The following is a 10,363-nucleotide window of genomic DNA, read 5'->3' as shown; positions in this document are numbered from 1 at the left end:
TTCGGCTCAGGTCATGATCCCAGGGTCCTGGGATCTAGCCCCGCGTCGGGCTACCCTGCTCAGTGGGAAGCTTGCTTCTCCCTTTCCCACTCCCCCTGCTTGTGTTCCCTCTCTCACTGTGTCTCTCTCTCTCTCAAATAAATAAATAAAATCTTGAAATAAAAAACTGAGCCGGAGGTTGGTAGGTGACCTGAGAGGAGTCTGTGCGCAGCGGGATGGAAGCCTACCACACGGTAGGAGAATAGAAATGAGGGGACCATAGCAGGGGAGGAACGGCCCCCTCTGGTCATCTGATGGGTCCCGGGGCCAAGGAGAAGTGTGTGTAGGATCTGAGAGCCTGGGCAGGTTTGGGGGCGGGGGGCGCTGTGCCTGTTGTGAGGCTTGGTGGGGGGAGGAGGGATCCTGTGAGCTGACCACAGCTGTGTGAGATCTTTCCATTTCTACCAGCTGTGCCATCTGTGCTGGGCTCTGGGCTCCACAGCAGAGTAAGATGCAGGCAGTATGGTCGGGGCTCAGGGGGGCAGGCCCCCCGCCCATCAGGGCACCTGACCAGACAAGAGAGGCTGACATCCCAAGGAGGATGAGTGGCAATTGGCCAGTCTAAGAGGTGATGGGAGAAGGATGCTTCAGCAGCAGCAGAACAGCAAGTGCTAAGGCCCTGAGGTGCATGAGAGGCAGCGAAGTTCTGGGAAATGAAACTAGATCAGAGTGACCAGAAGAAGAGAGAGGTAGGAGGTGGGGAGACAGAGCAGGAAGGGCAGAGAAGGGTGGGAAGAGGTCGTTGCCTCATGGGCACACTAGGTGTGGGGGTTCTATCACGAGAGGTGAGGAGGGGTGCCAGGAGCCTGGGGCCAGTGGGGAGGCTGGGGCAGTGGTCCAGGTGGGAGCGAGCACACCATGGTGTTGGGAGCTAGCAGAGGAGCTCAGAGAGGGGTCTGCCCAGGGGAGGTTCTTGAGTCCAGCTCAGTGAGGGCCAGGCAGTTTGGAGAGGAGATGCACCACCCTCGAGGAGGCCCAAATATCTGAAGTAAGTGGGGTGCAGGGTCCAGCCCTCCCTAACCCCCTGCCTGGTCAGGTGCATAGGCCACTGGGAGCTCAGGCAGGAAAGATGGGCAGCTCCTCATACCACCTAGTCATGGCAACAGGGCAGGACGAAGGCATGGGCTGGGTGCTGGGGTATGTGGGCCTTTGGGGCCCCCCAGGCCTGCCGGGGGCACCCGGTTTTCCCACAAAAGTCTGCGTCAGCACCGCGGTGGCTGCTAGAGGCTCCGGCCTTCCCCCGCCCTCTCCCCACCACCCGGGCCACTTGGGAGAGTCATTTCATTTCTCAAATTAAAAATCCATTTTGTGCTGTGAATAATAGATGGGATGAGCACTGGGAGGCTGGGCAGAGGACAGGAAGCTGGTTGGGGGTGTTTTCCAGGACACAGAAAAGACTGCAGAACGGACTGTGGTGCGGAGTGGGAGCTGGTTGGGTAGGATGGAGCCTGGGGGGCATCCCAGCCTCCATCCCAGAGCACAGGCGGGATGAGGACCCCCTTCAGCCGCTGTGGGGCTCCTAGGCCTGCCTGCTGGAGTGGCAGGCAGACGGGGGCCCAGCCTGTCCCCACTTATGTGCAGGCCAGAGGGGTGCAGAAACGGTTCTCACCCTCAGATGCCTGGCTTCAGGTAGGCAGTCCCCTGCTTTGGAGGGAAGCATTTAGCACTTCCCTTGGTTAAAGCTCAATGGACACGTCATCATCGGTGTGAGAACTGTTGTCCCAGCGAGTGGGGCTGCTCTTTGCCCCTCCCCTGAACCCAGACCTGGTGACAGGGGGACGGGTAGGCTGGGATCTGGCCCGGGGTCAGGGAGGAGGCTGAGTTGAGGGTTTCGGTGGCCAACCCGCACCCCTCACCTCTGCTCCTGGCACCCCCTCAGGCCTTCTCTCTCCAAGGCAGCTCTGACGGATGCTCCCCCAACTCCTGCTTCCCCGGCCCTGGAGCTGGGCTTCCAGTTGCCTGGCTCAGGGCTTGGCTGGGTGCTGCTGAGTCCTGTCATTCTCTCGTTCTTCGGTTAGAGGGTCACCTTGACAATTGGGGGCGGGGTGGAGGAGCACTGGAACTGGATGCTTCAAAGAGAACATAGGGGCTGGAGGCCAGCCCCCTGGCGTCCTCCCCTACCTGTGCTCAGCTTCTCTTTCTGAGAAGGAAGGAGCAAAGGACCTGGTCACTCTTTATTGGCGGACTGTCTAGGGGGTCTGGGACTGAGTGCTCGTGGGCCCAATCCCCAGGCCCCTCTGGTCACCGTGCTCAGGACTGGGGTTGTCCTGGGAGCCTCTGGGGCTGGCTGTGGGGGGTGAGGTGCTGTACAGAGCAGGCAAGATGGAGTGAGGCAGGCAGGTAGGGCGGCCTGGCTGAGAGTGGGGGGGCAGAAGACCTGATCGATGACAGCTGGGAGCATGGGAGAGGGATGGCCAGGAGGGGGTCCGGCGGCTGACCTGGGAGGGAGGAGGGGCTGAGGGCTTGGGTCCCCCACCCCCTAGTGGCTGGGACAGCAGAGTCCCCAGGGAAGCATGTTTGCCTTTGTGCCTTTCTGTCGGAAGAGAGTCGGCTCCCTGAGACAATATCCATTTTTATATTTCTTGGAAATTTCACGGCATTCATTTCAGGGAAAATAAAAGCTGTCATTGCTGGAGAAATGATACCAATCAGGGCCTGAAAAGGCTGGAAAATTATCCTCCTGGAGACAGAACGTTGAGGGGAAAAAATGCAGATTAAAAGCACAAAGAGCCACTTTGCCACCGCCCTGCCCTCCCCTCCTCCCTTATGGAATCACCACATTTTACATAATTCCCCTTCTCCTCAGTGGAATTAATTGGACCCACGAAGAACGTGTGGGGCAGAGGAGGACCCTGAAATGGCTGGAGGTGGAGGCAGAGAGGATCCAGTGTGGTGGCGAACAGACCGGCAGGTGGATAGACACCTGAGGAGAGGCAGAATGGGGGCAGAGGTGGCCCCTAGGGGGCCAGGGGCCCAGTAGCCAGGCTGCCGAAAAGCCCCAGGGAGGGGACAGGGTGATGGGGCCTTTGAGCCCTTGCCTTGTGGTTTCTGTGAGCTGGGGCTCCATGGCAGTCTTGGGCTGTCTTATTGTCCAGGCCAGTCCGGCACGCTGGAACGGGCAGGCCTGGGAGCACTGGTGCCCTGTGGGGTCCCCTGCTGGGGACATGGGAAGCAGAGAGGGTGGGGAGGGCAAGACCAAGAGAGCAGAGACTCCAGAAACAGTAGCATTGGTCCCAGAAGCCCCAAGTTCCCTGTGGGGGTACAGTGGTGAGCCAAGCAGAAGTGGGTCCTGCCTCAGGGGCTGCGGATGTGGGAGGGAGGTCCCACATTCAAAGAGCAAGTTGTATGGGAAGAAGGTGGTGGGTGAATACGTTCAGAGACACCCATCCCCGCGCCCACCCCCTACCTAGCCGGTCCCCTCCACCAGTCCATATAGCAGGGGCCTGAGGCCTGCACTCCGTCTGAGGACTAGGGCTGCAGGGCAGGGCTGGCGGGGGGGCACCCTCCCTCCCTCCCTTCTGGTCCCCAGCGGGGAGGGCCTCTTGCATTACTCCTTAGTCCTTTTCTCTCTTCCTGGCCAGGGGCTTCCGGAGCAGTGGGGGCTGAGGCCAGCCGAGGTTTGGGGGAGGGGTGCAGTCTCGGCCCTGAGGCCCCCTTCCTGCAGTAGCCTCCGAAGCTCTTCCTCCACCAGGGTGAAGGCTGCCTGGCCAACCAAAACCCCAACGCCCTCGCGGGAGGGCTGGGTAGGGGCAGGGCTAAGGGGCGGGCAGGAAGCCCATTTACTGAAGGTTGCTCTGTGCCAGGCGCTGGGTAGGAGCGCACAGGCGCTATTTCATCACACCCCATGGCCTTGCTGGGAGTCAGCCCTGGGCGGTGCTCCAGTCCTGTGGGCTCGCCTGGGACAATCCACGCGCCTCCTCAGCTCCCGCTTGAGCCCTTTTCGGGCGGGCCTGGTAGGCGGCCCCGAGTGGGGGCACCGGATCAGAGGGGAACCCCTTCCCGGGAGTAGCAGGCGCCCTCACTCTGCCCGGGACGCAGTTGTACCTGGAATCCCCGAGCCCCGAGCCCGCGCAAGCCCCTCGGGAGCGAGTCCCGCAGCCGCCGTCCCCGCCCCCGAGCTGCCACCGAGCTGCCAGGTAGCCGGGATGAAGGGTGGAAGAAGGAGGGGGCGCGGGGGGCGGGCGGAGGAGGGTGGAGCCGCCCGCGCGCCCCCTCCCTCGGGGCCGGCGGGCGGCGCGGCGCGGCGGCAGAGAAGGCGTTGGGCGCACGGAGAGAGCTCCCGCCTGCCCGGCTCCGCTCCAGCTCTGGCTCCGGCCCGGGCTCGACCCGCTCAGTTCGCTCGGCCCGGGCGCGCACCTGCCGGGTAAGTGGCATCCGAGTCCGCTGCGGCCGCGGCCACCATCGCAGCCACATCCGCCGCCGCCGCCGCCGCTGCGCCGAGCCTCCGGGCTTTGTCTGCGTCCTCGCGGCTCCGGCTCCGGCTGCGGCTGCGACTCCCGGGCTCAGCTCTCGGGCTCCGCGTACTGCGCGGCGAGGCGCGGGAAGCTCCGCGCCCAGAGCATTGGGCGCACGGGGCCAGCTCGCTCCGCGCCGGGGGTGAAACTTCGCTCAAGTTTGGGTTCCGGGGAAAACCTGTTGAAGCCGGGAGCGGCCCACGGCGGGGACGGAGTCGGGGGGGTGGGGACGGAACCGGTTCCAGGTTCTTAGGGCCGTCGGGGGTTTCTCCCTGATTCCGGGCCGGTTGGAGAGCGCCTCTTGGGAAAGGGGCTGGTGGGCATTCTGGCCACTGAATAGAAGACGGGGCAGGGAGTGGCTCTACGGACATCCTCGAGGACAAAGTTTGGTTCTTTAGCCGCTTTCCTGAGCGTCTAATTCCAATGCGGCTTCTGGGTCGGCGTAGACTCGCCCTTGACCGCACCTCCTTTCTCCAGCCTCTGTCTTCCCCCTCCCCCACCTGGCCGTGGCTGTAGCAGGTCGCAGATGAGAAAGGCAATGGGAGGAGAAACAGTCTTTCATTGAGGGCCTACTATGTGCCAGGCCCCGTGCACGGTGCTCCCCTACTTTATATCAGGGCCCTCGCAAGTCTGCGGCAGGCATCTGTGTGCAGGGAGAGAGGAGGCCACTGTGCGTGCGGGAGCTGGCGGCCACTCTGAGCCTTCCCGGGCCTCATTCTCAGAGTGGCTGAGGGAGGCCAGGCCCTGGGCCCGCTCGCTGCTGGAGTCACGGGGTGGCCTCCGGCCTCTGGACCTAGGCCTACGCCCCTCCTCGTCGTGCTGGTGGGCCCCATCGGGCCCCTGTGCCTCTCTGAACCCGCGTCTACCCTTCCCGCAGCTGCGGCCCGGGAGCCATGCGGAAGCCCGCCAGGAGGCCGGCGGCCCGGCGCCTCCTGTAGCTGAGATCGCCCAGGGCTGCGCGGCGGTGCCCGTGGCAGCATGGAGACCCCATATTCGATGACGGCGCACTACGACGAGTTCCAGGAGGTCAAATACGTGAGCCGGTGCGGCACGGGAGGTGCGCGCGGGGCCTCGCTGCCCCCCGGCTTCCCGCTGGGCGCGGGGCGCAGCGCCACCGGGGCCCGGGCGGGGCTGCCGCGCTGGAACCGGCGCGAGGTGTGCCTGCTGTCGGGGCTGGTGTTCGCCGCCGGCCTCTGCGCCATCCTGGCCGCCATGCTGGCGCTCAAGTACTTGGGCCCGGGCGCCGCGGGCGGTGGCGCCTGCTCCGAGGGCTGCCCGGAGCGCAAGGCCTTCGCGCGCGCCGCCCGCTTCCTGGCAGCCAACCTGGACGCCAGCATAGACCCGTGCCAGGACTTCTACTCCTTCGCGTGCGGTGGCTGGCTGCGGCGCCACGCCATCCCCGACGACAAGCTCACCTACGGCACCATCGCGGCCATCGGCGAGCAGAACGAGGAGCGCCTGCGGCGCCTGCTGGCGCGGCCCGGGGGTGGGCCGGGCGGTGCGGCCCAGCGCAAGGTGCGCGCCTTCTTCCGCTCGTGCCTCGACATGCGCGAGATCGAGCGGCTCGGGCCGCGGCCCATGCTCGAAGTCATCGAGGACTGCGGGGGCTGGGACCTGGGCGGCGCCGCCGAGCGCCCCGGGGCCGCGGCGCTCTGGGACCTCAACCGGCTGCTGTACAAGGCCCAGGGCGTGTACAGCGCCGCCGCGCTCTTCTCGCTCACCGTCAGCCTGGACGACAGGAACTCCTCGCGCTACGTCATCCGCGTGAGTGCGTCCCCCTCCCCAGTTACCCCGTCGGGGGCCCGGGGGTGGGGCTGGGGCGTCACGGCCCCCGCACGCGCGGTCCCCGCGCAAGGCGACCGGTGCAGAAGGGGAGGGGAAGGGAGGGGAGGGGAGCGCGCACCAGCATAGCGCGGGAGGAGGGCGCAAGTAATTTCCCTCGAGTAATTGCGGTGTTTAGTGGAGCCGCGGGAGCCGCAATTTCCCAGTCCTGTGGCAGGCTGTGAGCGCACGGAACGAGGGGTGTGCCAGTGGGCTGGGGCGGGCCAGAATGCCAGGGGCCCCAACTCTCGGGGTGGGCCCCGCGAGTGCCCTTTATAGGTGGGGAAGGTGAAGGCTTATAGGAGGAAAGATGGGGGCATGGGCTCCCGCCTCCCCCCGGATCGCCAGGCTAGGCTGGTGAGGGGTGGGGGTTTCTACCAGCTTCTCTGGAGGGAGGGAGGGGTAGGGTCTTCCTGCTTCTGGGGCTTGTGACAGTGGATATCTGGCCCGTCCTCTGGTCAGTTTGCAGGAACCTGGCACGCTGACCTCTAATCTCTGACCTCTGACCCCATCCGTCTCCCCAGATTGACCAGGATGGGCTCACTCTGCCGGAGAGGACCCTGTACTTAGCTCAGGATGAGGAGAGTGAGAAGGTGCGGGGTCGTAGCGTGGGATATCGGGGAAGGCCTGCGGCTCCAGGAGGGATGGACTAGGGCCTGACACTGACCCCCACCCTTGAAATGTCCCCTCTCGGTGCAGATCCTGGCAGCATACCGGGTGTTCATGGAGCGCCTGCTCAGCCTGTTGGGAGTCGATGCTGTGGAGCAGAAGGCGCAGGAGATCCTGCAGCTCGAGCAGCGGCTGGCCAATGTGAGCCAGGGGCGGCCGCGGACTGAGGGGAGGGGACCGCCAGGCAGGGCTGGTCCTCCTCACTCACCTCTACCTCCAGATCACAGTGTCGGAGTACGATGACCTCCGGCGAGATGTCAGCTCCATGTACAACAAGGTGACGCTGGGGCAGCTGCAGAAGATCACCCCCCATGTGAGTGCAGCCCACCGTGACCGCGGCAGGGGGCACCGATCCTGGGGCTCCAGGGCCATCCCTTCCCCAGGGCCGTAGATGGGTTCCTGTGTCCTCCTGTGCCTCTCCCAGACTCCTTCCCTGTCCTCTGTGGTCCCTGCCACGCCCAGCCATACTGTCCCCCTCCCCATGACAGCTGCAGTGGAAGTGGCTGCTGGACCAGATCTTCCAGGAGGACTTCTCGGAGGATGAGGAGGTGGTGCTGTTGGCCACAGACTACATGCAGCAGGTGTCCCAGCTCATCCGCTCCACACCCCGCAGGTACCACTGCCAGCCACCCAGCCCCGCCCACCTGCCCCTCCGGGCCCCTCCCCTGCACCCCACACCCCCTGCTTGGTGAGCTTTGAATTCCCATTTTCACTCCTGTCCTGTAGCCACCCTGGGGAGGCAGGTGAAGAGCACTGGAACAGGAGTCCAGATCCCCAGACTCAGACGTGGCTCTCGCCTACTCCCTGGGACCCTGGGCAGGGCTTGTGCGCTGCCTGAGCTGCAGCTTGCTCATCCGGGGATAGTGAGGCTGAGTGAGTCCAGACTTCAGAAAGGGAAGGTGTGGTTGTAGCTCTGCTGCCCCATGGTTGCCGAGGGGAGAGCCTCCCTGGTCTCTGGCCTCCTTGGGGAGGAGCAGAGGCCTCTCAAGGCCGGCCTGAGGCAGACAGTCTCCTTGAGCAAGTTAGCATCTGGCCCTCCGTGGGGGGCGGGGGAGGGAGGCGGGCGGAGGTGTGTCCTGCTGTGTGGGGGCCCAGCCCTTTTCCCTGCTGGGGTTCCGGCCACTCCAGGTTCCGCCCCCACGGATCTGGGATGACCCTCAGTCCCGTGTGGGTGTGGGTCTAACCCCAGGCTGGGGGGTCTGTCGGGGGATGGAGTGGTACCCTTGGCTGGCACTGGCACGGGAGCCCGTCTGGACACGCAGCTGTCTCACCTGGTGCTCAGGATCCTGCACAACTACCTGGTGTGGCGTGTGGTGGTGGTCCTGAGTGAGCACCTGTCACCACCATTCCGAGAGGCGCTGCATGAGCTGGCCCGTGAGATGGAGGGCAGTGACAAGCCACAGGAGCTGGCCCGTGTCTGCTTGGGCCAGGCCAACCGCCACTTTGGCATGGCACTTGGAGCCCTCTTTGTACATGAACACTTCTCCGCTGCCAGCAAGGCCAAGGTCAGGCTGCCCTGGGCTTGGGGGTTGGGTGCGGGTGCTGGGCTGGGCATCGAGTCCTCCCATGGCCTCTGTCTGAGAATGGGGAGCCCCACACATCCCCTTGCAGACAGGGGCTTAGCCCTCTCTGGGGCTCCAGACTACTTCTCACCAGGCCACCTCCCCCAGGAAGCCTACCTGGTCTACCAGCCACAGGAGGGTTTCCCCCTCAGGCTCCTGCCCAGCTTTCTCTGCCATGCTCAGTAGGCGTGGCCTTGGGAATGCGTGATCATTGCGGGGGTGGTTTGCTTCCAGATTGTGAGCTTTTTGTTGGGGGTGCAGGACCTGGATCCCCACCTCCGAGGTCTCCCCTCGGTGCCCAGCACCAAACCTTAGGCCGAGGAACTGGTACTGAATTAGTGGTACCCCTCATGCCAGGTGCCGGGGAGGCACAGAGCCAAGGCCTCCGGGGTTGACCCCTGATCCCCGACCCCTGGCCCTGCAGGTACAGCAGCTCGTGGAAGACATCAAGTACATCTTGGGCCGGCGCCTGGAGGAGTTAGACTGGATGGATGCTGAGACCAAGGCAGCTGCTCGGGCCAAGGTGAAGTGGACCCTGTCCCTATTCGTAGGTTCCACAAACACTTATTGAGTGCCAACTGTGTGCCAGGCTGGGGTAACAGAAGAGGCAAGATGCCCCTTGTGGGGTTCACATCACCTGCTCTGGCCTCCCCTGTCCTTGAGCCCCACCTCTGGGCTGGCCCTAGAGCTTTCTCCCTTGGGGGGTGGGGGGTTCTTTCCCGAGGCCCTGGCCCACTCTGGCCACTGTCTCGCCCGCAGCTCCAGTACATGATGGTGATGGTGGGCTACCCGGACTTCCTGCTCAAACCCGAGGCTGTGGACAAGGAGTACGAGGTGGGTCATCCCCTGGCCCTACCCTGCCTGACCGGCTGGGCTTCGGTCCCTTGGTCAAGACCCCCAGGGAGGCCCACCCTCACCGAAGAGGAGGAGCCATGGCCCTCAGCTGTTGGCCCCCGGGAGGACATGGGGCCTGCACAACACCAGTCTGGCCAGACCCCTCGCCTGCCGTTGAGCACTGCCCATCCCCTGTGCAGTTTGAGGTCCATGAGAAGACCTATTTCAAGAACATCTTGAACAGCATCCGCTTCAGCATCCAGCTCTCAGTCAAGAAGATCCGGCAGGAGGTGGACAAGTCCACGTGGGTGCCTGGCCCAGAGCTGGGGGAGTCGGGGAGGGAGGTGCTGTGGGGAGAGGCTCCTTACCAAGGCCAGGAGGCTGCTGGGTCAGACCACCTCACAGCCATGCTGGTGCAGGTGTGGGGGGGGGGACACGGCGGGGGGGGGGGGGGGGGGTACTCAGCCTGGGGGGGGCGCAGGACATGGCTACAGGCTGGGCCACTCCTTAAGGAGGAGCCGGCTGGGAGGTGGGGGGGCCTCCCTAGCTGACCCCCACCTCCCTCCACAGGTGGCTGCTCCCACCGCAGGCCCTGAATGCCTACTATCTACCCAACAAGAACCAGATGGGTAAGGGGGCCTGTCCCGCAAGGGGCGGGGTGGAGCTGGGGCAGGTCTCCTGCTGACCCCGCCCTCTTTGTAGTGTTCCCTGCAGGCATTCTGCAGCCCACGCTCTATGACCCTGACTTTCCACAGTGAGTACCCAACCTGGCATGAGCCAGAGCCAGCTCTGCCGTCTTGTCTGCCGGGTGCATGAAAGCAGCTCAGAGTGTCCTGACCCGGGCTGGGCCCAGCAGTCATGGCAGCTACAGTTCCTGGGCCCCCATCGTCTTCAGCGTTGGTTATTTAGAAAAATGTGTAGGTTTGGTTTTTCTTTCTTTCTTTCTTTCTTTCTTTCTTTCTTTCTTTCTTTCTTTCTTTCTTT

At 64.1% G+C, this 10,363-nt stretch overlaps 1 protein-coding gene across 2 annotated transcripts in view; it reads left to right on the top strand.

The window, feature by feature from the left end:
* Nucleotides 1-5,471: 5,471 nt before the first annotated feature.
* ECEL1 (endothelin converting enzyme like 1) overlaps nucleotides 5,472-10,363 on the top strand; it is a 7,211-nt gene continuing 2,319 nt past the window's right edge. The window contains exons 1-11 of one of the 2 annotated variants that reach the window (XM_021690351.1): nucleotides 5,472-6,257; nucleotides 6,839-6,907; nucleotides 7,014-7,124; nucleotides 7,204-7,296; nucleotides 7,472-7,596; nucleotides 8,266-8,488; nucleotides 8,970-9,068; nucleotides 9,305-9,379; nucleotides 9,580-9,677; nucleotides 9,950-10,008; nucleotides 10,082-10,133. In XM_021690351.1, the coding sequence (XP_021546026.1) occupies nucleotides 5,472-6,257; nucleotides 6,839-6,907; nucleotides 7,014-7,124; nucleotides 7,204-7,296; nucleotides 7,472-7,596; nucleotides 8,266-8,488; nucleotides 8,970-9,068; nucleotides 9,305-9,379; nucleotides 9,580-9,677; nucleotides 9,950-10,008; nucleotides 10,082-10,133 (1,790 nt within the window). Of the gene's footprint in view, nucleotides 6,258-6,838; nucleotides 6,908-7,013; nucleotides 7,125-7,203; nucleotides 7,297-7,471; nucleotides 7,597-8,265; nucleotides 8,489-8,969; nucleotides 9,069-9,304; nucleotides 9,380-9,579; nucleotides 9,684-9,949; nucleotides 10,009-10,081; nucleotides 10,134-10,363 lie in introns of both variants that reach the window. The other variant, XM_021690350.1, reaches the window with a different exon arrangement.

The sequence above is a fragment of the Neomonachus schauinslandi genome, chromosome 3, assembly GCF_002201575.2.
Source record: "Neomonachus schauinslandi chromosome 3, ASM220157v2, whole genome shotgun sequence".
Classification (NCBI taxonomy): Eukaryota; Metazoa; Chordata; class Mammalia; order Carnivora; family Phocidae; genus Neomonachus; species Neomonachus schauinslandi.
Note: the sequence above shows the minus strand (reverse complement) of the source record. Positions and strands in the feature narration are given on the sequence as shown.